This window comes from Dermacentor variabilis, chromosome 2 (assembly GCF_050947875.1).
Source record: "Dermacentor variabilis isolate Ectoservices chromosome 2, ASM5094787v1, whole genome shotgun sequence".
Taxonomy (NCBI): Eukaryota; Metazoa; Arthropoda; class Arachnida; order Ixodida; family Ixodidae; genus Dermacentor; species Dermacentor variabilis.
This window is the reverse complement of record NC_134569.1, coordinates 267252841-267279825: the sequence shown is the minus strand read 5'-3', so window position 1 is coordinate 267279825 and position 26985 is coordinate 267252841. Positions and strand designations below refer to the sequence as shown.

At 46.8% G+C, this 26985-nt stretch overlaps 1 protein-coding gene across 1 annotated transcript; it reads right to left on the bottom strand.

Moving 5' to 3' along the window:
• Positions 1-24111: 24111 nt before the first annotated feature.
• On the bottom strand, positions 24112-26259 carry LOC142570787 (uncharacterized). The gene is made up of 2 exons (XM_075679118.1): positions 26221-26259; positions 24112-25338 (listed from the first exon to the last, which is right to left on the bottom strand). Exons 1-2 carry the CDS (start codon positions 26257-26259, stop codon positions 24112-24114), a joined length of 1266 nt encoding a protein of 421 aa, XP_075535233.1.
• Positions 26260-26985: the final 726 nt, after the last annotated feature.

Below are 26985 nucleotides of genomic sequence, written 5' to 3'. Positions count from 1 at the left end.
ACGTATTTTGCTTGTATTGACAGTGCGTAGCGTTCAAGAAATCGTTTGCAGCATCTTTGGCAACGGCAATGCAGTATGTACTTGATCCATGAATTCATGTATTTGATCCCTCGTCAAATTGCTTAAGTGGAAGCTTTAGCTTGGGCCCAACTTCGACATGGCCTATTCAAATACATGTAAAATGCAGAAGCTCATTTCTGAGATAACCCCTGGATCGCTTTTAATGAAATTTGTTGCATTTGAAAGAGAAAGTTAAATTCTAGTGTCTGTTGGAAACGGAATTTCGATTTCGGGGCTGAATTTTGTTTAAAATATTTTGAAAAATTCGAAAGTTCGATAGATATAGAAGCACGACGCTTACAAATTATTAGCTCTGCACCAAGAATAGATATTGCGGTTCTGTAAACGGCACCTATTATAACAGTCAAATCGAACAAATTTCGTACGTCAATTGGTATCTTACGTCAATTGGTTACGTTGTGTACAAGGATTCTGCAAAAGCAATATTTCCATAGTAACAAATTCTTTTAGACTCATGTATAACATAACAATTTTGTCCGCTGTAGATGTACTGTTACATGCAATTCACAGAATTTTGATATCATTTTTCATTGTTGAGTTACAGAGATTAAAATTTGATAGCTTCATTTTCTGAAAAATTGCGATTTATGCCAAGTTTTAATGAAAAATTTACAACCCAAATGCAAAATCCAACACCAGCAGTGACTAGAATTTGAGTTTTTCTTTTAAGTGCAACAAACCTCGTCAAATTTGGTGCAGTGGTTGCTGAGAAAAACGAATTCTCCTTCTACATGTATTTAGATACGAGCACCCGAGCTAAAGCTTCCTCTTAGGAGGAGGCCGAGCTGCAACGTGAAACCCTCCCCCCCCCCCGAACGAAATTTCTGGCTACGCCACTGCTCATAGCGGAAGGAGGACAAGAACACAACCTACACATTGATGAATGAATGGGACGGGAAGCCTGCTGCCACTTCTATGAAGGAGCTTGGGCACAAAAAACAAAGTGTTGGCTTATGCCAAGGTGCAGCTGTCACTCATCCAAACCAAAATGAACTCTTTAGAGCAGTGAAACACAACACTGAGGCGTGCGCAGACTGAAGGTATATCAGGACAGTTGAGGTTGACTTACTGGCTGTTGCGGCAGAATCTCACTTGTGACAAAGTTCGGGCCTCATACCAATGAGCATGCTATCAGCTGATAGAAATAGCTCATATAAAAAATATTTGCTTCTATCTGCATGGGGAAGAAGAAGAAAACGCAAAGCGCGGATGTGTGTCGCGTCGGCTCCGCAGATTTTGAATGATTCTCGGCGTACATTCGAAGAATTCACCGACGCCTTATTATCGAGAAGGAAGTGCAAGTTCCACGGACCACCCTGATATCATTTTCAAGTAGGTGGACCGTTTATTTTCGGCACATCGACCACTTTATTTAGCGCCACGCCGACATGGTCGCTAAGCCTGACCCAACGAAGCTGGTGGCTGGAGCGCCGGTGGCTGGAGCCCCGCCTCTTTTCGGGTTAGAGCTGCAAGATGGCAGCGGTGAACGCCGAAGGGGATGATATTACGAGAGAAGAGTATGAGGACGAAGCAGGTTGGCGTGTTGTGAAGAGTGAAGGATGTGCCAATGAGCGGACATAATCTCACGGAACCAAGGACCAGGCAGCACGCTTCTCCAGCGAGGACGCATTCAATAATAGGTGGAACAAGGGACAAAAAGCAAGACAAATCATGGCGGCAAGCAGGATACCTAGTTTGCCGAAGGCAGAGTACAGGATAATAGTGCGCCCACGTGACAGCTTCAAGGTCACCGACTACGGCATCAATCGCCTAGAATGCTGCGTCGCCAACGCCGCGGGAATCCCAAGGAAGGAATCGGACGATAACACGGTGTGTGCCAACTACAAACAGAACATTCTAGTGATCAGCACGGCGTCGGAGGAGCGTGCCGAAAAATACAGGACTATCACTCGACTGAGGATGGGAGACAAGGAGTTCGAAGCCAACGCGTACTAGTCGGCTCCGGAGGATACATCTAAGGGAGTGATAAGAGGAGTTACGCACGAGGTTTCTATTAGAGAAATAGTGGAGACGCTTGTAACACCAAGGAATCCGACAGTCCTCATGGCCAAAAGGATGGGAAACACCAGGAACGTCTTCATCCTTTTCGATGGGCACCACGTCCCAAACTACGTGAGATGCGGAAGGGCACTGGTCAAGTGCTCACTCTACCGGAAGCAAATAGACATATGCTACCAGTGCGGACGCCTTGAACACAGATCCGATGTCTTCCCGAACCGAACAGCAGGATATGCAGAGGTTGCGGGATGGAGAACCCGCCACAGGACCACGAGTGCGAAGCAAGTGCCAGCTCTGCGGCAAAGACCACCCTACGGCGGATCGCCGATGTAATGTCAGATACAAGGTACCATACTTGGTAAAGAGGCGCCGCTGGGAGCGAGTCAGACGAAGAAGAAACGATGTACCACGAAAGGGAAGCTGAAAGACTGTACAGGCCAGGACGGGAAGACTGGAGACAGCGGTAGGAACATCGGACAAAGGACGGATCTGGACTAGAAGATTTCCCCAAGCTCCAGGCAAGGGAAAGGGGCCGCTCGACGTAGAACAGAACCATATCCAGATCGCGGTCCCGATCGAGGTCCAGACCTAAGACCAGTAATACCGAATCTCCCAGAGCACAGAGGGGAGGAGGATCCCAGAGCCCAAAAGGAAAGAGCAACGTCATCGGCGCCGCGGGACCCTCATAGGTGAGCTGGGCGGACGCGACTTCCGGGGCGCGTGCGGAGGCAGAGGCTGCTTTTCGAAATAGAGTTCAGACGCTAGAAAAAGAATTGGCGCAGATCAGGCAGCGCAATGTTGCGTTTATGGATGAAATTGAAAAAACTCAGGGAAGAGAACAACCGTTTGAGGAGCGGGAAAGTGCCACGCAATGAGGAAACCTCGCGAGTTATAAGGGAGGAAAAAGAGACAGCAATGGAAGAAGACGTAGCACTCGCCCCCGTTAAACGTAAAACCGAGAACGCTCCGATTGAAACCGGTGTAAAGAAACCCAAGCCAGCCACGACGCTCCAAGGAAGACAGGAGGAACTTGAACAGAAAATCGAAACCAGCATCAACCAAAACGAAACCAAATTTCAAACTAAACTGGAAGTGATGCTTGAGGCAAAGATAGAGGCAAAGATAGAGGCGCTAGGAAAGGCGATACTACAGCAAGTGCAACATATGATGGCTGACTTCGAAGCGAAACTAGCAATATGGGGACCGCAAACAAGTAGGGGGGGGGACCGGTTAAGACGGCCATTAAGCCGTACACTAGGCCCCCGGTACCCTCCGAGGGATTGGAGAACCTGTAACGCCGCCATGAACAGACGAATTAGATACACGATTTGACAGTAGAATTGTAGAGGATACGATCGAAAACGCTACATTTTGCAACAACACCTTAAAGACAAAGAAAACCCGGATATTATAATGATGCAGGCAACAAATGGGCTGGCAAAATTGTCGGGTTACAAGTCCTTTGATATTGCCGATAGGTAGACGAAGGCGTTAACGACGTTGGTAAAGCGAAATCTCTCGGTCGTTCAACACGATACGGAAGTTAAATCAATCGATCACATTCTTTTAGAACTCATACCTATGCGGAAAACGAAGGGCAGTCTCTTCGTATTAAATATTTAGAGCAGTCCTAAGTGCAGACACCTTAAATTTCGATCGCTCTTTAAAAAAACCCTAGCCATAGCAGACAACCGAGCGGTAGTGATCGGAGGCGATTTTAACACCCAACACGCGGCATGGGGTTACAAAATCGAAACTCAAAAAGGCAGGAACCTATGGGCTAGACGCGCAACAGGTAGGCCTGACGCTCGTGACCGACTCATCGGTTCCCACGAGAATAGGTACCCGCGTTTGCGCGGATATTACGCCAGATTTCACATTCACCAAGATCTTACGGGACACGCAGTAGACAAATACGCAACACGACTTTGGGAGCGATCACAATATACTAGAAATAACGGTAAGGGCAGGACCGCGCAAGACAAAGGGTAGACCACTTAAGATTGTCGACTGGGACAAATTCAGGAAAATAAGGGAGGAGGCCAACGACACGACACAAGGTATTGAGGAATGGACCGAAAAACTAAAGGGAGATGTGGCGGCAGCTACGAAAACGGTCCCGCCGGAGGCGCATTTAGAGAACGTAGACAGTAAGCTTCTACACATGTGGGAAGCTAAGGCAGGGTTGCAAAGGAGATGGAAAAAACAAAAACACAACCGGACGCTTCGTAGAAAGATAGCCAAATTGAACAGGGACATAGAACAGTACGCCCGGCAGCTATGCAAACAACAGTGGGAGGAAAATTCAACAACATGAACAGTCAGACAGGAATGGCAAAAACGTGGAACATCCTTTGATATTTGTTAGACCCGGACGGGACAAAGTCGGCTCATAGGCAGAATATAAATCGGCTAATACAAACGTACCGAGGGACAGAGCAGGACTTGCTCAAGGAAATCGAGAAAAGATACATCTCGCAAGCGCTGCCCGTCATACACCCTGACTACACAGGGAAGGTAAATGACGAATTAGACAGCAAAATCGGCGAGTCAGAGGTCAGGGCAGCCCTACAGAAACTCAATACCAAGTCGGCACCCGGACTAGACGGTGTAACGAATAAAACGCTAAGGAACTTGGACGATGAGTCTATAACTAAGTTAACCGAATATATTAACGAGTGCTGGGAGGCAGGGCAGATTCCGCAGCAATGGAAAACGGCACAAATCGTGTTAATACCTAAACCGGGCAAGCGACTGCAAATTGAGAACTTGAGACCCATATCTCTCACTTCTTGCGTGGGGAAACTCATGGAGCACGTGGTCCTAGCGAGGATCACCACCTACCTCGAAGACTGCGACGCGCTCCCGCCCACGATGATAGGATTCAGGAGAAACCTCTCGGCGCAGGACGCTCTGTTACAGCTAAAATATCAGATCATAGACGATTCGGGCAGATCCACACAGGCAATTCTCGGGTTGGACCTAAAAAAGGCCTTCGATAACATAACACATGCAACGATACTAGATAGAGTAGGTGAACTAGGACTGGGAAAACGCACGTACGATTATGTACGAAATTTTCTAACGGGCAGAAAGGCAAAGATCACGATAGCGGGCCTAGTTTCGGAGGAGATCGAGATAGGCAGCGCAGGTACGCCACAGGGCTCGGTCTTATCACCGATGCTATTCAATCTGGCGCTAATCGGGCTGCCAGCCAAGCTACAAGAAATCGAGGGTCTAAATCATACCTTATACGCTGACGATATCACCCTATGGGTGAGAAACGGAAGTGATGGGCAGATAGAACAAACGCTTCAAACAGCGGTCGAAACAATCGCAAAATATCTACAGGGGACAGGGTTAACATGCTCAGCAGAGAAATTGGAGCTGTTGCTGTACAGACCGACTCGCAGAGGTCGCAAACCAGGCAACTACAGGGAAGATCTGAGGAGATACAGTTAAAGACGGCCGATGGGAAACGCATACCCAAGGTCGATAGGATCAGGGTATTGGGGCTCCTCATTGAAGCCAAGGGCAACAACGGAGAAACCCTCAGAAGACTGGAGGGAACTGTAGCGCAAATCATGAGGCTAATCAGAAGGATAACAACTAAACATAGCGGGATGAAAGAGGAAAACACGATCAGGTTAATGCAGGCCTTCGTAACAAGTAGAATAGTATACGTAGCGCCATACTTAAAATGGCAGGTCGCGGAAAAGATCAAACTAGAATGCCTCATTCGGAAAATATGCAAAATAGCTATAGGACTACCGATCAGCACCAGCACGGACAAGTTGCTGCAATTAGGCCTACACAACACGATAGACGAGCTCATTGAAGCGCAATGTACGGCACAATATGAACGCCTCTCTAAGACTAGAGCGGGCAGACACATCCTAGAGAGATTAGACATAGGTTACCACACAGAGCACGGTGTCAAGGTGGTCATCCCGAAGGAGACGAAGGAAAGATTGGTAATACCTCCCATACCAAAGAACATGGACCCAGAACACAATAAGGACAGAAGGGAGAACAGAGCGAAGCAAATACAGAAGAAATTCGGCACCGACAAGGACGCAGTGTTCGTAGAAGCGGCTCGATACAGTCGCAGACAGGGGTTTACGGCAGCTGTAATCGATAGGGAGAAACGGTGCAAGACGTGCGCGACGATACGCACCACAAGTTACGAGATAGCTGAAGAAGTAGCCAGCTCAGACTAACGCAACCGTGATAGTCAGCGACTCTCAGACGGCAATAAGAAACTTTGCCAACGGCCGAATCTCCCCGGAGGCACTACGCATTCTTCTTGCAGGAGGCCAAAATTACAAAAGAAAGATATACATCACCTGGACACCAGCTCACACCCTCGCGGAGGACGGCAACAACGAGGCGCACGTGACGCCCCGACACCCTCCGGACGTGACGGTGCGGTAAATGAGTGGGAGTGGGAGGACAGAATGACAACGTATTGTCACAAGCTGTCATGAACCACAGCTGCCACGCAGACAACCAGATGAAAGAAAGAGGAGAACGACGTTACCCAAGCTACCGCGAGACCGCTCTTCAACAACCGCGCCTATCAACCAGATTCATCTGGTTCTGCATTGAACACCTCGTGTGCAACATTGCAATCTGCAGTCCACTCAAAGGGAACGCCTTTTTGGAGAAGGCGCGTAAGGGGATGAGCCATGTCAGCAAACCGGGGAATGAATCGGCGAAAATAGGAGCACAAGCCCAAGAAACTTCTTAACTGCTTGACAGAGCTGGGTACTCTAAATGCTTCTACGGCCGCAGTCTTTTGTGGATCTGGTCGGATGCCTTCTTTAGCGACCAGATGGCCTAGCACAAGCGTTTGTCTTTCCCCAAAATGGCATTTTTTTTAATTGAGCACAAGACCCGCTTTCTCCAAGCAGTTCAAGACCAAATCCAAACGTTTGTTGTGCTCACTAAACGTTCGCCCGAAGATCACAACGTCGTCTAAGTAGCACATGCAAACTTCCCATTTTAAGCCGCGTAATATCCTGTCCATGAACCTTTCGAACGTTGCGGGTGCGTTACACAACCCGAAAGGCATCACGTTAAACTCGAATAGTGCGTCGGGTGTTACAAATGCTGTCTTTTCTCTGTCGTCCTTGTGTATAGGAATTTGCCAGTAACCTGACCGTAATTCGATTGAGGAAAAGTAAGATGCCGCAAAGAGACAGTCGATGGCGTCGTCAATACGTGGGAGCGGATATACATCTTTCTTAGTAACGGCGTTTAGGCGACGGTAATCAACACAAAACCGGCACGTACCGTCTTTCTTCTTCACCAATATCGCGGGGGCTGCCCAAGGACTAGATGATTCTCGAATGACACCTTTGCATAGCATTTCTTAGACCTGATCGCTGATTATCTTGCGTTCTGACGGGGATACACGATAGGGTTTTTGTCGGATTGGCTGGGCGGCTCCCGTGTTTATGCGGTGACGAGTTCTGGACGCAGCAAACGATGGCGGGCCATCGTGCTGCGGAAAGTCGAATACCGAGGTATGTTTCGTAAGCAGGGCCATCAAAACTCGACGCTCGTGATCGCTGAGTGACTTATCAATCATGCAAAGTATCTTCGAGCTCCCGGAGCTCGAGACACTGGTTGCTCCCCCATCGGGGGCTCTGTAAGCACTGCCACCGATACGGGCGAATCTTCCTTAACGTGGCAATCTTTAGGCCTTGAGGTAGCACTGCCGCTTCAGTGGAACAGTTTAGCGCCCACAGCCCCGCGCATCCATTGGTCACTGAGACCACGCAGTGCGGAACTAACACGTTTTCCTTGAGGCAGTTCCGATGTAGAGGTTCCAATGCAGCATCGAACGAGATAGGAGTTGGAGAGGAACAGGCGACGGCAACGCGCATCGCGGATACGGCGGGCACAACTGTATCCTCAGTCACGCACAACACACTCTCCGGTCAAGCTTCACCTTCAAAGAGCACAGGTGAAACACTGGTGTAGACACTTAGTTCTCCCGTCCGGCAGTCAACATTCGCACCACACAATTGCAAAAAGTCAATCCCCAGAATCACGTCATGCGAGGAGCGAGGAAGCACATAAACTCTGCATTAAAAACTTTCCCACCCAAAGACATATCCACGTTACACACACCAACCGGGTATAATGATTCACCACTGACTCCACGGAAACTTGTGCACTGGTCCCAACGAAACATAACCTTGCGTCCCAGAAGGCCTTTAAACCCCATACTCATGACCGAGACAGTTGCTCCCGTATCGACTAAAGCCATTGTAGAGACCCCATAAATCAGTACATGAACCTTATTCTTTAGCATGAAAATAGTTGGAGGCAGTTGAGTCGGCAGCATACATTTTCCAGCGGCCTCACCTCCATCGGCCGCGCTGGCTAGTTTCTCGGCGGGGGCGACACGAAACGGCGCCGAGGCGATGGTGACGTGAATCGCGGCCGAGGGGATGGTGATCGGGAGGCTCGGAAGGCCGGTGGTGGCGTCAGAGTACGGTCGGAGGCAGGGGAGCGGTAGCGGTTCCGGGTTCTTTCTTCGCCAAAGTAGGTCTCCTGGGCGGTGCATCGGTCCTCTCGAAAGTGGCTTCCTGAAGTGGAGTCTCCTGGCCACTGAGTGCGCAGTGTACGACCGCTAGACCGCATAGTCGGCGCTGACGATCAGTAGTTTGATGCCTGGCGTCGGCTACAGTACCTAGCTATATGGCCAGGCATGCCGCAGCAGTAACACACTGGCGAAGGGCGAACTTCAGAATGCGGATTGAAGTATTCTACCGAAGACATCGGTTGAGGGTAACGAGGCTCTTCCCCTTGAAAGTCGTGGGTAGCGGCGAGTCTTCGCGGACGAAAGTTGCGTGGGCGTGGATCAAAACATTGAGGGGGCGAATCATTGCGTGGTGGTTCAGTCGTAATGTAATGCGGTTCGTCTCTGGAGCCGTTAAGATCCGCGACGTTCACCGAGTGGTTCCAAGTAGCCGAAGGGGGTTCCCAAAGAGTGTCTCGGATAACGGAGGAGTTGCAACGTGGCGCCGCATAACGTGCGTGTTCGTCATGTCGCTGGAGCTCCTCGCGGACTATCTAGCGGATGGCGGACGAAAGGTCTGGGAGCGGAGGACTCGTGTCAACACTTGCTACAGTCGTTACATTGGCCAGCCGTCCAAACTTTGGTGCAATTCGGCGAGTCTTCAGCGCCTCGAACGTACGGCAGTGCCGTATCAGTTCTGATACAGTGTGCAAGTTCTCTTTACCAATGAGGAAGTTGTACACGTCTTCCGCTATTCCTTTTACCACGTGCCCCACTTTATCTTCCTCTGTCATTTGAGGATTGACGGTTCGGCACAGCTTCAAAATTTCTTCGATATAGGTAGTGCAAGTCTCGCCGGGTACCTGAGCTCTCTGGGCTAATGTGAGTTCCGCACGTTTCCTCTTTGCGTCCGAGTCACCGAAACACTTTTTGATCTCCTCAACAAAGCGTGTCCATGTAGTTAGCATGTCCGCGTGGTTGTCATACCATACCAACGCCGTACCGGCCAAGAAGAAAACCACGTTCCTAAGCTGACTGGCAGCGTTCCAGATATTGTATTGGCTTACCCTTTCGTAATGGGTTAGCCACTCATCCACATCTTCCTCTGCCTTCGCCGAGAACGTGCGTGGCTCTCGGTAGTGCTGGATAGGGACTGGGCTCGCCGAGGCACTGCTTGTGAGGGTATTTTGCTCTGTGGCCATGATTGAGCGCGACGGCGAAAGTCCGGCGAGGCGACGGTTTCGGCGTAGCTCTTGTGCTGGTGGCTCCGTTGTAGGTCGTGGGAGTTACCCCGCACCTCCACCAAATGTTACACACGAGTAGTTAAATGCAGAACTAGATGAATCTGGTTGATAGGCGCGCTTGTTGAAGAGCGGTCTCGCGGTAGCTTGGCTAACGTCGTTCTCCTCTTTCTTTCATCTGCTTGTCTGCGTGGCAAGTGCGGTTCATGACAGCTTGTGACAATATAATGACATTACGAAACATTATAGGTTACAGAGGCGCATATTCCCGCGACCTCACGCAAAATTGACAAAAAAGCAGTCTGTCGCATGGCGGCAGTTACAAACTAGGACGTATCCGAATCCTGCGCTCTCGCACATCATATATAGGGATGTATATCCAACGGACAAATGCAAAACATGCGAATCCCGAGCCACTCTGGAGCATATATTATGGGAATGCCGAGGGATAAATAACAGCAAAGAAAACTCGGCCTCTAGCAGCAGCCTTCGCACGCGCTGGGAAGCCGCGCTGCTCAGCCCCGCCCTCGAGGATCAGCTATGAGCCGTCCAGCGGGCCGAGGATGCCGCCAGGACCCTCGGACTCCTGGCCGTCACCTAGGCGGGGCCTCTGGCCCTCCCCAACAACTCGCAGGGCACACAATAAAGTTCTTTCCTCCCTCCTCTATATGCATCTCCTTTTTATTCGTATTTGAGAATGTTCGACTCGATTTCCAATGGGTTTTGCCACTTCATTGGAGATATCTTATTTGTTATTCATTTTACTAACCACTCCCTTCTTTCTTTTGGAATAAAATAAACACTACTCCTTACTATTCAAATTGAATTAAGCCGCTTTTTATTTTTTAACATGCTTACAAGATAGGGACAGTGAAAGTTCTGTGTCACTCAGGGAATTTTGCAGAGCCATTCAGGGAAAACCTGGAAAACTCAGGGAATTTGGAAATGTCAGCTTGGTCTCAGTTTCCTGCTATGATCAAAATATTTAAAGGAGTACTGACACAAAAAAATCCACGTGGTTTTTTTCTGCTTTAACAAGTAGTTAATGACCCAGTAATCACGGCACGAAACCTCATTTGCTTCAGAGCGCGACAGGTAATTATTTGCAGTCTTTTTTGTAGCGACCAGTCGAAGTTTCGGTTTCAGGGAGTAACGAGACGGGACAAGCGGGAATGTAAACAAAGTGGTCACGTGTTCGCAAAAAGCCGTGACGTATGCTCTGACGCGCAGCCAGCGTGCGCGACCAACTTGCTGAAAATTGAGCATGTGTTGGTGGGTTAGTTGGTTAAGCATGATTACAAAGACGGCGCCGAATAAAACAACACACGAATAAGGGGGACACGAGACAGCACGTAGGCGCTCGTGCTGTCTACGCCTACGTGCTGTCTCGTGTCCCCCTTCTTCGTGTGTTGTTTCATTCGGCGCCGTCTTTGTAATCTAGCTGAAAATTGCCGTGCGACTGCCGCATCGGTCGGACGACCGCAGCCTATGACAGCGCCGGTAGCGTGAACGTCATGGCCACGTGGTAGACCCGGCGGGGCGGGGCCGGCGAGTGGGCGCGTCGCCGCTCCGATCATATCTGTGTGTGTGTGTGTTTTTTTTTTTTTTTTGCTCTCCCTGGTAGAAATGCGGGTTTCTTTCGCCGCTGACGGCGGAACATAAATGGGCTACAATTTGTTTCTGACATGAAATAACTTCTCCAATAAAGTGACCTCGAAAGAGTACGAGTTTTAAAACGTTGTGCGAAATAGTAAATCGTCGGTGTGATTTCTACTCAAACGCGGTCAGCAACCGTCTCGTCCTAGAGAGGGCGACACGATTGAGGGTGAGACGTCGCGCCCTAAAGAGGCTCGCCCGACTGGCATGTTTACTGATCGCTACTAACGGCACCGGGAAAACTAACCGTATTTTCACTTAACAGAAACATAAATGTTCAGGCATTGATTGTGCTGACGAATTTAGGCGCTTTATTACGAGCTGCGGACGCAGCGCAAGGACCCTCGGCCCCGGATAGACGGCCGGCGAGCTAGGCCTACATCGTCTCTCAGCGATCGCAAGCTCGCCTGGCATGCTCGTTCGCTTCGGTAGGCGCCAATGAAATCAAATGTGCTGCAATTTAAGCGTGACATAACTGTGTACACGTTGTGCTGACTAACATAGGCGCTTCGCTATACGAGCTGCAAGCGATCATGTCACAAGCGCAACCGGTGTCGGATTCGATGGCCCAGCGAGCTATGTCTGCCGGCTCCTGGCCATCAGCAGCTGTCAACGGATCCGATACTGCGAACGCGGTCTTGCGGAAACACGTCTACAGTGTTCGCATAGACGTCTCTATATTGTCGCCGTTTGTTTCAAACAAGAGAGCTGTGCAAATACGTTTGCTTTCTGTTCGAAGTTACGCAGCATTCCGAACTTCCACGCAGGGGCGCCGGTTCTGGGCGGAGCTACCCGTCGCTCGCTGTCCATGTACCATGTGTCCCGAATCGCCGCATTCGGCGAGTCGCGCACGACGCGCCGTACGACAGATCGCACGGAAAATCGCACCATGTGTCTCGCGCTTTAGACGTGGCCAATCACTTAGCGACTCGGATATTGGGGCCGGCGATGGCGAGGACGAACCTCAACAAAACCCTCGCATCGGCCACGTTCAATGGTAAGACACAACAAATTGGCGTTGAACGTTGTGGCCTGCACGGTATTTAACCAGTAGCGTGTATATATTCGTGCGTGGTCAGTGCAGCGCAGTCAAGCTGATAGTGTGGGAAATATCCCGATGGACACGACAAAAACTGCAGTTGCCGCGACATGGAGAACGTCCCGCTACAACAGCTAGAACAAGCAACAACAGAGGAGAAGAGCACATGTAAGCTGCATGGCAGCCAACGAAAATTCGTGACGTAGCCACAAGACGTTTTCTTGGTTATTTACAACCCCACCATGATGTCGATGTCGCGAGGTGCTCCGTTTTGCGGTTGGCTGCGAGCACGTACTTTAAAATTGGTTTTAAATATGTTCTCAGCTATATTCGCCGCTGATATTCGGTAGACGATGTGTGTGTGACCACCTAAATCGATCTCACAAGCTTTCTCGACTTGAAATTTTTGTGTCAGTACTCCTTTAAGGCCCAACCACACGTAGCGCGGATACGCGTACGCGCCTCCGAGTGCGTACGCGGGTGATGAAGGGCGGCCAGCCACACGATACATCCCCGCGTAGCACAGGGCCGACGGACCAGCGATGGCGGAAACGTTCGTCTTTGTGCTTGAGAAAAGTTTATCCTTGATTTAATTAGCCTTTTCTATTTATCAATGCCACAGCTAGCATATTTTTTTTAAAGGGACACTAAAGCGAAACAATAAATCAGTTTAGACTAATGAAGCATTGCTTCAGAACCTTGCAGGCAGCCATTTAAAAAAAATAGTTTGATTATTAGACGAGAAAATGAAGGTCCGAGCATCAGTATTTGAATTTCGCGCCGAAACCCCAGCGCAGGTACGTCAGCGTGACGCCAGGGATTCCAAAGTATGTTTTCGCATTTGGGCCGCGTTCGCTGAATAAGGGTTCCCGAAACTTGCCATGTTTAACATTTGGTTCCCTTAGAACACAATGTAGTCAATCTGTACCGCCACATATATAATTAGTAGGCCCTAGAAAATGCCAGCAAAATCCAAGACGTCACAGCCCCCAGGTCACGGAGTGCCCCAGGTGCGGCAACTTAAGTAGGGGTCGCCACTTGTATTTCGTTCTTGCGCTTTTTCTGGCTTACCAAACGTCTTATCGTTGTAAGAGTGGTGTTTTTGGCGTTGTAGAACGGTAATTTACTGATGCGGAAGAAATCATTTTTCGCTTTAGTATCCCTTTAAGTTGAAAAATGCGTGCCGTTTGTATCTACACAACCGTATGGCAAGCAAAGCTACATCAATGATCAATATCACGCGCGATAGCGTCTGCTTGCCCACGACTGCAGTTTGACATATGTGCCTGACCATGCACACGATGTTGTCGAGCTTTTGCTTAGCCGCTCGCTTCGCCGGCTTCAGCGTTCTCTGCCCGCAATGTACCACATGACAAAGAAGCTTTTGCTACTGCTGCTTTTGCAAAGGCGGGGGGAGCGCAGAAGCGTCTGCAGCAATGTTGGTGGGTCCGGCCTATCTTTCAACGGCGTAAAGAAGGACTTTATGGCTGTGAGTAACTTCTTTCCTTTCGATGATCTACAGTGGTAGAACTAGGAGCCAAGGTTTGTACATGGGGACTTATCTTCGTCAGGACAGCAATTACTTATCAGCGTGCTTAATTGCGCGCATGTAGAGACATAAGTAAAACGGTTAAAATAGTAATGCGGGGATTGTACTCGCAGTATGCGAATGCCACAATTCGCAGAACAGCACCATGCCGTCGGTACAAGGTCCGTCCAGGTTGACAGCATCGATTGAAACGATAACGTGACATACGCAAACAGAGGGAACGACAAGAGTAGGGTGTGTTTCGGAAAGCGCGAAAGCATAGGCGAAGATCGGGCTGATTAGCCACCAGAGGCACACAGGATCGTATTGGGTACACGGTGACGATACTTCATGCCGTTTAACCAGCCGTCTATCTAATACCCCTGTCACAAGGGAAGATTTAATGTCATTCGAATCGAATGGCATTCGATGCATCGAATGTCATTCGGTCTCTTGCGGTGCTACACAGTAAAATATAATGGCATTTGCAAATGATAGCAATGACGACCTGGAACAAAATTTGTGAAATTACAATAAATTTCGTGCCTATTAAACGCGTTTAAGAACTTTTGCGAGTACTTTTAAAACGGCTGAAAACATTTTGACGCCAATTATCCACAACTAAAAGCACTTCGAACAGCGTGCGTCTATTTGTGGTACAAAAATCCCTCACGTGACCTGATCCTAGGTGGGGTGCGACTGTTTTCACAACAAATCCGTGCAGGGGCGGAGCCTCGCCTCGATGACGTGTCACCATTTTTCTTTTGCCCTCTGTTTGGCGGCGTGGTCGGTGTGCGGCGCTTCAGTGGAGTGAAATGTCGGCGCGCGTTTTGTTTCGCTGGTAAATGCGCGGAATGCAACGATGAGCGAGCCTCTATCCCATGACTACCTGAAGTCAGACGATAAGCTTTTTGAGAGGTCCTTGGCTGCCGTCAACGAGAGGTATGCTGTGCGGACCAGGGGCGTAGCCAGGGGGGGGCTTATGGGGCTTCAGCCCCCCCCCCCCGAAATTTTTTCGTGCTGTCCATGCGCCGCCGGCCAAAACAACCCCCGGCGACAAAAATCATGCTCGATTTTGTCTATAATGTCCTTTTCACGCTCGAAAAAACATTTTAGCGCGAACATTGCGAAATCGGGCTGGATTTCGCGGCAACGCCCATGCACCGGGAGTCACATATCGTAACGCAAGGAGCTCCATCCGAGAACAAAGTTCCAAAGGCGGGGCGGGCGGGCTCGTCGCGGCATCTCGCGGAGGCCGCGGAATAGGGAGCGCTTGGATTTCCATTCTGACACTTTATGGGTATAAAGTTCTAATAAATTTTTGATGCGAAAGGTGCATTGATATTTCCAAAGTCGTGCTTTAGATTATCAATTCCGGAACTTTGTGGGCTTAATGTTTTTATAAAAATTTGTCGCCAAAGGTGCATTGACTTTTCTAAAGTCTTACATTGGAACAAGCCAAATCAACACACTATGAGACAAGTTGACAAAACACGGAGCGAGATACGATGAGACGAAGCGTTGTGGTGGTTCAATTGTGCTGTCATGTCGCATAAAAAAAAAATATCAACCCGCCGTGGTTGCTCAGTGGCTATGGTGTTGGGCTGCTGAGCACGAGGTCGCGGGATCAAATCCCGGCCACGGCGGCCGCATTTCGATGGGGGCGAAATGCAAAAACACCCGTGTGCTTAGATTTAGGTGCACGTTAAAGAACCCCAGGTGGTCAAAATTTCCGGAGTCCTCCACTACGGCGTGCCTCATAATCAGAAAGTGGTTTTGGCACGTAAAACCCCAAATATTATTATTATTAAAAAAATATCAACATTTTTTTTCACCTACGCCAAAGCATCCATGTCAAGACAATAAAGCCAGCCAGGGTAACTACGTTCTTATTTATTTTTTCTACTTTCACTTTTATTCGTGAGGACACATTGAGCCTCGTAAATTCTTTTATTCTCGCTACCCTGCCCGCGGGCTGGCAGAGCCAGCCAGAGCTCATGCGTTTTTCTTGTGTTGGCCCGAAACCACCGCGCCGCGTACTTCGGTGCGCGTGTGGTTTTCTCTGGCCGAGTGAATTTTCGCCTGGCAGAGGTATAGACGCCTTCTGGCTAGCAGATGAGAAAAAGAAATAATGGTCGCACACCGCCATCACTGTGAAGACGTGACGGATTACACCGCGTTCGCTTGAGTGCAACCTCTCCGGAAAGTGTTGTCTCGCCGGTGTAAAATACCGAGCACTATACATATGCGTATGGCTCTCGGTGGACCAAGCGTCTCGCGTTTTCTTCGATATTCATTCGGTAGCCACATTAGGTGCCCAAAGTTGGCATTGGATTGTGGCCAAAATACTCTCCTTCGCGTTGTTTTTTTTTTTTCATTTCGGTGCCCCCGCCCCACAAAAGGAAGAAAGATAGATACATTGTTGCGGCGCAGCGAATTGTCGCATGGTGACAGTTTGTTACTTCTTTTGCGGAAAGTAATCGGCCACGGCACGCTTCGGTTGCCGGACACTATTATTATATTATTGTGATAGCAATTATATGAAGACTCCAGGCGCATTCCTTCTGTCGCCGTCGCCCTCATGTTTCGTATGACGTCTCAGGGCAATAACGTCGTCACCGCGCGCCGCATGCTGTATGTGCGAATGAAAGAGTAGTGGGAGTGGAATGGGTGAGCCGACGATGGTGGCTCAGTCTTGCGTGCGCAAAGGAGAAAAGCGGGGAGCAAGGGCGCCGCCTTCCGTCGCACGCGATACATCGGATTTAGTGGATGGAAGGGGGGCGGGATCCAGGATTCTGTGAATCTGTGATTGCGCTACAAGTTTATTTGCCTTGTTTGACGCGTTATATACAGTGACTTTTTCTTATATACGTAGATTTATTGGAGACTTATACGTATATTTAAATATCTTGTTGCGAGGTTTTGTGTATACGTGCAGTGAACTTTCTTTCCAGTGACACTTTTTTGCCCTTTATCAAGCATTTGTATATTCCATTGTATCTTCGCATTTCTAACGAACGAGGGCGACTTCAATGACAGTGAGCCTACTCACCCCGCGCAATAATGGTTCGGTGTTCATTATCTGCGAGGCATGCGCGTAGCACAGAGGCACCTTTCATTTACAAAACTGACACGCAGTTGTGAGGGTAAATGTTCTTTAATGCTCTCATACACTGGATTCAACATGGTTGCGTGACGTAATGGACACTTCAGAAGTTGAGCAGCGGGGTGCCGTGAATGTTTTGGCAGCTGAAGGTGTTTTCCAAAAGGAAATTATTCGCCGAATGGCTGCCGTGTACGTTGAACATTGCATTTCATTGGCCACTGTGAAGCATTGGAGCAAACGGTTGAAAAAGGACGTGAAAGTTGCAAAGACGATCCAAGACCGGGCCAAAGCCATCGTGCAATCACACCCAACACAAGTGAAAAGTTGATGAGCTGATGAGACAAGAACGGAGGATAAACATCGATGAATTGGCAGAGCGTGTGAACATCAGTCGCGGTTCGCTTCACACCATTATTCATGAACATCTCGGTCATCTGCTCTTGTGTGCTCAATGGATGCCCAAGATTTTGAACCACCGCCAGAAGGTTCTGCGCTGCCTTGACTCATCTGATCCGGTATCACAATGAGGGTTACGACTTCTTGTCTGCAATTGTGATCGGGGACGAACCATGGTGCCACTACTACGAGCCTGAAACACGACGGCAAAGCTTACAGTGGAAACATTCGAATTCACCGCCCCCAAAGAAAGCAAACGCCGTCATTTCCGCTGGAAAGTGTTGTTTACTATTTTTTTTTCGACCGTCAGGGGCCCATTACTAATATATTTTTCTAAAACTGGAGGGACTATCAATCGTTTCCGATGTTGTGAAACGCCGTATCGGCTGTGTGTCACAATCAAGAACAAACGACGTGGAAAATTGACGAATGGAGTCATCTTGTTCCACCATCTGGCCATGGTGTTGGGCTGCAGAACACGAGGTCGCAGAATCGAATCCCGGCCACGACGGCCGCATTTCGATGGAGGCGAAATGCGAAAACACTCGTGTACTTAGATTTAGGTGCGCGTTAAAGAACCCCAGGTGGTCGAAATTTCCGGAGTCCACCACTACGGCGTGCCTCATAATCAGAAAGTAGTTTTGACGCGTAAAACCCCATAATTTAATTTTTATTTTTTCTACAATGCCCGTCCCCACGTCACTGATGTAGTTAATACAAAACTGGCAAAGTTAAAGTGAGAAACGCTGCAACATCCGCCATACAGCTAAGACCTGTCGCTTTGCTACTTCCACATTTCGGGGCAAATGAAAAAAACAGCTTAAGGGGAACATATTCGTGTCGGACGATGACGTGAAAGAGTCCGTTGCAAATTTGTTGAAGCAGCAACCTAAGGAGTTTTATGACACGGGAATCACTCGACCCGTTAGTCAATGGGATTAATGTATAAATGCTCATGGAGACTGCTTTTAAATTAAGTACCCTGTTTGTCATATAATCGCACTGGCTCACTTTCATTTGACTCGTCTTCGTATATTGTGCAGAACTGCTTTTTATACATGCTCTCTGTTGGGACAGTGATTTCGGTGCAATTAAACACGATATACGACCGGTGCCTGCTGCTCCTGCGTAATACATTGGAATAAATGACAGCGTCATTGAGATTTTTCACTGGCCGTTGCATATGTACAAAAATGCAAACAAGGTTGTTGAATGACAAAGTTTCATTAACATATTTGTCCTCAACTTGTTCGTTTCATGGCCTTTACATTTTTCATATCAATGGCATGCACTGCTTTGCTGCTTTCGAACTGATATAGTTCTAAGGATCATGTGATTTTTTCTTTACTTATTAAATAGGCAAAAACATGGAAGCGTTGATATCTGTTATTTTGAGCACAATTTCTGGCACATACGAGTATATCTTTTTATTAAAAAATACATGTATTACTTGTTTTGACAGTGCGTAGCGTTCAAGAATTCGTTTGCAGCATCTTTGACAATGGCAATGCAGTTATTATTCATGTATTTGATCTCTGGACAAATTGTTTAAGAGGAAGCTTTAGCGCGGGCCCAACACCCACGCGGCCTATTCAAATAAATGGAAAACGCAGAAACGCTTTTCTTAGATAACCCCTGGATCACTTTTAATGGAATTTTTTGAATTTGAGAAAGTTAACTTCTAGTATCTGTTGGAAGCGGCAGTTAGATTTGGGGCCTGAATTTTGTTTAAAGGGACACTAAAGCGACACAATAAATCAGTTTAGACTAATGAAGCATTGTTTGAGAACCCTGCAGGCAGTCATTTAAAAAAATAGTTTGATTATTAGATGAGAAAATGAAGGTCCAAGTATCAGTATTTGAATTTCGCGCCGAAACCCCCGAGCCGGTACGTCAGCGTGACGTCAGGGATGCCAATGTATGTTTTCGCATTTGGGCCGCGTTGGCTGAATAAAGGCTCCCGAAGCTTGCCATGTTTAATATTTTGTTCCTTTAGAACACAATGTAGTCAATCTGTACCGCTATATATACTTAGGAGGCCCTAGAAGATGCCATCAAAATCCAAGACGTCACAGCCCCCATGTGCGGGAACCTAAGCGAGAACGAACCTATTTCGTTCTTGCGCTTTTTGTGGCTTATCAAACGTCTTATCGTCGTAAGAGTGGTGTTTTTGGTGTTGTAGAACGGTAATTTACCGATACAGAAGAAATCATTCTTCACTTTAGTGTCCCTTTAAAATATTTTGAAAAATTTGAAAGTGCGAATAAAATAGAAGCACGACGTTTGCAAACTAAAAGCTCTTTATCAAAAACAGATATCGCGGTTCTTCAAACGGCACCTATTATAAGAGTCAAAGCGGACAAATTCGGTATGTCAATTTGTATCTTACGTGAATTAGTTACGTGGTGCACAAGGGTTCTGCAAAAGCTGTATTTCGATAATGCTAAATTGTTTAAGATTCATTTGTAACATATCGATTTTATCTGCGGTAGATGTACAATTAGATGCGATTCACAGGATTGGGATATTATTTTTCATTGTTGAGTTACAGAGTTTTAAAAGTGATAGTTTCGTTTTCTGAAAATTTCAAATTTGTGCCAACTTTTAATAAAAAATTGACAACCTAAATGAAAAATTCGAAATCAGAAGACAGTAGAATTTAAGTTTTTCTTTCAAATGCAACAAACCTTATCAAATTTTGTGGAGTGGTTGCCAAGAAAACCCAATTCACCTTCTACATGTATTTAGATAGGAGCATCCGAGATAAAGCTTCGTCTTAATGAGGAAGCCAAGCTGCAACGTGAGCCCCCCCCCCCCCCCCCGATCGAAATTTCTGGCTACGCCACTGGTGCGGACATCAGGAGACCTGAACAAGCCGTCTAAATGTAAGGATGTATCGACTGCTTCTTAATGTTTCGCTCTGCGTGTAGATTTACCATTGTAAAACGCAGTAGTAATTTTAACCAGGGACTCAACCTGGCAGAACGACTTGTTTTCAGTTGCGGTTAGTGCGCAACACTAGGCAATTGATTCATCTTGATTCCCCTTTTTGAAAATGGGGTTATATATTGTTCTGGTTACCGGTTCAGAGTTCCCCTAGCACCGATTTAATTTGGTTTGAGTGGAGTACTGTTCTGGTTACCGCGACATGACCTGATCTTCAGAAATTCTGATAAATGTAAAATTAACAACTGCTATTTTTCGGTTTTCAGTCATGATTACAACCGCGCACGCAAGGTAACCACGAATACAAAAAAATGAAAGGTCTGCCCCTGTGCTCTTTACATATTTGATTTGAATTCAAGAAAGAGCTGCGCTTGGGCGTTTATTTTGTATGCATCTGCGCTTTTTTTAATAGTGATAAAGCAATCGCGCACAACACGGGACACGAATTTCGGTGGGGCTGTACTATGTGGCTAGAACGGCCACCATAGCTGTACTCCATGTCGTGACACGGCCGTCTGTGCCATCCGTGGTCCTGCTACAAGGCACTCTGTATAACTCTGTATACGAGAAGCTGAATCGTCAGCGTCGAGCTTTTTTGTCGTGTTATATTAAAATCCCAAGGCCCAACCAAACTGTAACATGCTGGTTTTTTGGCGCTGCTTGCAAGTTATTATTTAAGACCACACAAAAAAGTCTGGGTGAATAATAATATTAATTATTATTATTATGGCTGAGGAGAGCCAAAATTTCTAGCCAGAGGCATGCATATCTTAATGTTTATTTGCTGCCCATAAACAAAAATTAAAGCCAGATTCGTTATTGCCTCTGCCATGCATAAAACTAGGCGCCGTCATTAAATCGTCTTTGTTGTTTATTTTTAGCCAATGTCTTCTTCACAATCCACTGCGGATGTCAAATCTCTCTGGGGAATGTGCCATTTCGAGTTGTGAAGGAAACACTCAGTCCGCAAGTTCGGAATGGAATACTACAACAAGACTCAGGGAGAAAAAGGCCAGGTATGTTACATGGATGCGCTTGCAAACACTTCACTCTCATGCAGATATCCAGCAGCCTTCCAACTCAAAGATTGTGTGCAAGCAGTGTAAAGAGGATACTTCGCGACAGCTGTTTTTAACTTATTTTCCCTTATACGATGCCCCTTTCAGGGCCCTCAGGTTGGTCCTAGTAAATGAATCGATTTAGGAAAACACCATTATGGCTGTGTACCAGGCACATAGCCGCTGGTTGGAGTGGCCCAGTCCCCCAAGAAATCTTCAGTTTTGCTGGGATGTCCTTTACCATATCTCCCACCTGTGGCGTTTTCCCCTCCGGCCCCCCCTCATTCAGTAGTTGCAAGCCAAACAAAATCCTGGCTACATGCCTGGTGTGAACTATGGAAGCATGTCACTGTTGTTGTTTGTACTTACCAAAGCCGCATGATGTTACAGTTGACCTGTGTGTCTTTTAACATGCATGTAAGAACACCAGAAATAAATATACTTTATTTAATTTACAGGATTCAAGCACCACTGACCACTGAATGGCCAAAGGAGGTGCACGAGAAAAAGTGAATGAACCTACAAGGCGCAAAAAAGAGGGTTCATGAGACTTTTCCCCTTTCCGTAGAACGGCTATGTAGTACGCACCATACTAACGATTGATGCACCATACATCAGGTCGCATGTTTTCGTTACATGATGGGCAAAAACTAAACAGATCAACATTGACTGTTTCGAGTTCCACGATACTAAAGTACATGTTGAGACTAGCTGATAAATGCCAAGTTTAGACGATTGCCTGTTTTCTTGTGCATTCCTGTTCCTTATGCAACCCCTTTTTATATCCCCATTCCCATAGGGTGCCATTGAAAAATGTTTTAAGTCTGGATAATGAAACAGCTCCCTCAAGTCACTAGTATCAGAATGTATACCTAAAGCATTTCGCTGAAAGGGTAGTTCTCATAATTGCGCTCAAAAATGGCCAGTTTGCCCAGCCTCTAATTCCAGTCACAACTGTTGAAGTACACTTGGCGAAATTGCTCTACTGTGTAGGTAACCACACTTCACATTTTCAAAATAAACTCTTGGTGCACATTAGGCATTCTCTCAAATGTGCTTTATTCACAGTCGATGCATATTACAAGCACACTACTGAACATTTCTTGAAGTAAACACCAGACAAAAATGTAATAACACGTTTCCATATACAATAGCTACTATATTAAAATGTTAAAAGGAAAGTATAAAAGCAAGCACTTTCATGAAAGTACAGAAGGGATGCAACATTACAAGCAGTTTTATACACATACATTGAAAACACAAGCCTAAAAACATAGTTTTATAGAATCAATGAATTGAGTCACCGACACGAAACATTAAGGCAGTATTTCTACACATACACAGCCGTTGCCAATGTTGCAATTACATGACTATAATGGAGTCTAGTATAAAACATAGCATATTAATCTTAAAAGCTCCAAACATTCTAAAACATATTTACACATATTTAAGACACTCTGCTTAAGCTCAAGTTATGCATGGTAAAAATTGAGTTTTGTAAAGTTTTGTAAACTGCGGAATTTTTCGTTTTTCCAATACTCTGAGGCGACAAGGACTTCAAATGCCTTGTCAAACTCAAACTCCTTAAAAAATGAAAAAAAACACCGAGCTGCAATCGCTAACGTTTTCCCCGGACCCTTTCCTAGCAGCCCGAGCCAAAGCTCCTGTGAAGAATCAACGAATCAATGGCAGAGTGAAAGCACACTATAGGCGCCTTCTCTTTGGAAGAGGCTTCAGAGACGAGCATCCCTTTGTCGGTGAGCTCCGAATGTGAAGGCCAGAACTCTGAGGCACAGATTCAGCCAACTTACGGAAGGTGACTTGCAATAAGCCCCTAGCCTCCAACAGTGTTTGAACGTCGTGGCAGCAGTAAAGGAGCGAACTGCGCTTTTCAAGTTCCTCGATTATACATTTGCGCAACTCCGAGACTGAGAGGACTGCTGTCCCAGGAACCATAGCAACCACAGGCTGTAAAGGCACTTGACAAAAGCTTGACTCATTGGCAAAGGGAATGTCACGCTCTGATACTGTTGTACCAAGAGCCTGTGAAGACACTTCAGAAGGGCTGGGCTCATTGACAAGGGGAATCTCAGAACCTGTTTCTGATTCTAGACAGCTTCCAAGTGTAATTTGCGGTCGACTGAGGTAACTCTGCGGAAGAGAGGAAAAGCGCCACCTGTCGCTGTACTTAAAAACAACACAAAAGTGTTTGCATGGGTACTTGTGCTTTCTAAAGTCGGGGCAGGTACAGGATGGCTTGGTGAAGTCGACTGTGTGCACGTCATCATCACTTCTTTCAGAATGAACCGAGAACATGCCTTCAGTGGGCAGCTCTTTCATGTCTGTGTGGCTGTATTCCTCTGCGTTAACGAGCCGTCTCAGCATATGTTTAACAAACCCGTGAGGCCGGTTGTGCAGGTATGCAGGAATATTTTCGCTGTACTGTCTGTACACTGATGACTGCCTCCTTGCTGCCTCATGGAATTTCACTTCTTTGTCGGGAAGGTAGTCATGGACGACCGACAGCTGTGATTAGGGATGTTAACGACCGTTTCCCACTGGCACTTTTCACATACTGTGCCTTCAACACCCTGTTTTGGGCCTCAATGCCGTTATTTGTGGTCAAGACACCATCAAACTCCAGCCTGTAAGACATGACCCACAGCTCCTTTACAGACAGCCACACTGCTTCAAAGTAACTGCGGAATTTTTCGTTTTTCCAGTACTCTGAGGCGACAAGGACTTCAAATGCCTTGTCAAACTCATCCTGATTTGAAGCACTGGCTAAGCGTTTCATGAGTCTCAGGGCATCATCCGGATCGGATATACTGTTTTCCTTTCTGCGCAGGCACCTTTGCCATGCTTGTAGTCTATGGAAGTCACAGATGGAGATTTGACTCTCTGGGAACACTTGCTTGATGGCACTTATTTCTGCCTTGCTGTAATCTACCATCCAGTACTGTGGGGACCAGTTATCACACCACTGCTTGAAAACGTCTAAAGCATCAGCGATACAGTGGGTCGTCTCAAACTGTACGATAAACACACCAGCTGGTGTGTATCCCGACGGTGTTTTCACAACAAGCAAGAAAAGTGGTAAGGCATAATCACTAGTCTTGTGTGTTGCGTCCAGGCAAACTACTGAGCCTCCATACTTTTTAAGCATGGTTCTCATGAACTTTGTCTGGAAGCAGAACAGCAACGTGTCTTCGCACTCGCTGGCAATGCTCTCTTCCACGTTGGTCGAGTCGTTGCTACCCACGCAGCTGCGCGCTGCATATGGCCGAAATAAAATGGAGGATTCGGGTTGCTCACCCCTGATCTTTTCAATAAGGACGCTAGCATTTTCTTGATCGACTCTACTGAAGCGGTCTTTCTTAAGAACAGCTTGGATCTGGTTCCTGATATCACGATGTGTTGGGAAAAAGGCCCTGCAGCTGCTATCAGGCTTTTCCTTGTTTGCAAAAAGTACGTCGTGCACGTAATAGTGCAGACACTTTTTCACATCTGATACAGATGTAATTCCTTCTCTTGGCAACATTTGAATTCGCTCAGCAATGTTCCTGTCCATGTTTTGGCTAAAAGCTTCCATGTCCTCGAAACCAAGGTTACGATGGGAACCGCAGTTGGCAATTTTAATGTATATCCACGTCTCTTTGGCCACAGTCTGCTGCTCTGCGTCAAGCACCTCCTGCAGCTGCTTGGCCTTGTCTGCTTTTAGCCGACCCTCTTTCGTCTGGCCTCATGGCTGGGGAAGGTCCACCTAGAAAGTAGGCATTGTTACGTACATTGAGCATACTTTATGGTTTAAAACAGCGCGACAAGATGAGAAGAAAGTGAAGACGAGACAGAAGACAGCACTGAACTAACAACTGGAAATTTATCTCCACTTGCCCATTATATATATACGTGGGAAATGCCAAAATAAGCAGAGTGCGAAAGATAAAAGGAGTACAACACATACAGCCTCGCCTTGGATGTCGAGAATGTATGTGCTGTACTCTTTTCATCTTTCGCACTGTCTTTTTTTTTGCTATTTCCCATGTGCACTCGTATATATACTGGAAATAGTGGAAATAAACTTTCTGTTGTTAGTTCAGTGCTGTCTTCTGTCTCGTCTTCACTTTGTCCTCATATTGGCACGCTGTTTTAAACCATAATGATCATTGCTGATTGAGCTAGTAAACCAACTAGCTCAAACAAACCTTTCATTGAGCTTACGTCAACCAAGTCTAACATGCCCCATCTTATGCCACGACAAATTTGCCTGCACTGCGCACCAAGGGCAACAGGAAAAGCCGATATTAGGGAGTTTTACCAGACCGTTCTTTAGCCCCAATAACGATACCATAACGATGCACAACGCGTATTCAAGGCTGTCAGAGGGGAGAGAAGGCATCCTTATCGGATTTCTCTACTAAAATTCCCTACTATCACCAGAAGTAGAAGCAATGATAGTGGACATAAGCTACAAATTTCTCACGAGCCACTGCAAGGACGATGTAATAATGTTTTAAAACTGCTTGTTTCGTGTCTGCTTGCAGACATAAATGCCGTGATAAAGGTGCCCAGAAAGTAACCTGCAAACATATTTTACTTGTGGTTGCGCATTACGTACCTGGAAATCTGGGTACAATTCAATCAACTTCAAATTCATTGTTGCTGCACACACTTTCTTCTTTGTGCCTTGGAGGTTCATTCGCTTCTTCTCGTACACCTCCTTCGGCCAGTCAGTGGTGCTTGAACCCTGTAAATGAAATCATCAATATTTATTTCTGGTGTAAACCTAAAGTAACCTAACCTAAAGTAACATAAAGTAAATCCTCTTTACACTGCCTGTACACAATCTTTAAATTTGGAACGCTGCTGGATATCTGCACGAGACTGAAACGTTCGCAAGTGCATTATCATGTAACATACCTGGTCTTTGTTTTTCTCTCGAGTCTTTTTGCAGTATTCCGTTCCAAATATGCAGACTTTGACGGTTTATTTGACAACCACAAACGGTACATTGTCTAGAGAGATTCTGCACCCGGAGTGGATCATGGAGAAGACAACATTGGCTGATAATAAACAATAAAGACGATTTAATGAAGGTGCCTAGATTTATGCATGGCACAGGGCAATATCAAATCTAGTTTTAGTTTGTGTAATGTAATGGCAGCAAAGAAACTAAGATGCACTGCCTCTAGCAAGAACATCTGGCTCTCCTCAACGAGAATAATAATTATCACTATTATTATTAATTACCCATACTTTTTGTATGGTTTTAAAAAGTGAGAACTTAAAAGCAGCACGAACATGCTACAGTTTGGTTGGGCCTTGGGATTTTAATAAAATACGGCAAAAAGCTCGACGCTGCAGCTTCAGCTCATATACAGAG

Bases quoted from the DNA above. Each gene is read 5' to 3' on its own strand.
- LOC142570787 (XM_075679118.1), bottom strand. From the start codon at position 26,259: ATGAATTTGAAGTTGATTGAATTGTACCCAGATTTCCAG. The intron at 25,339-26,220 runs GTACGTAATGCG...CCATGAGGCCAG, and splicing joins AATTGTACCCAGATTTCCAG to ACGAAAGAGGGTCGGCTAAA.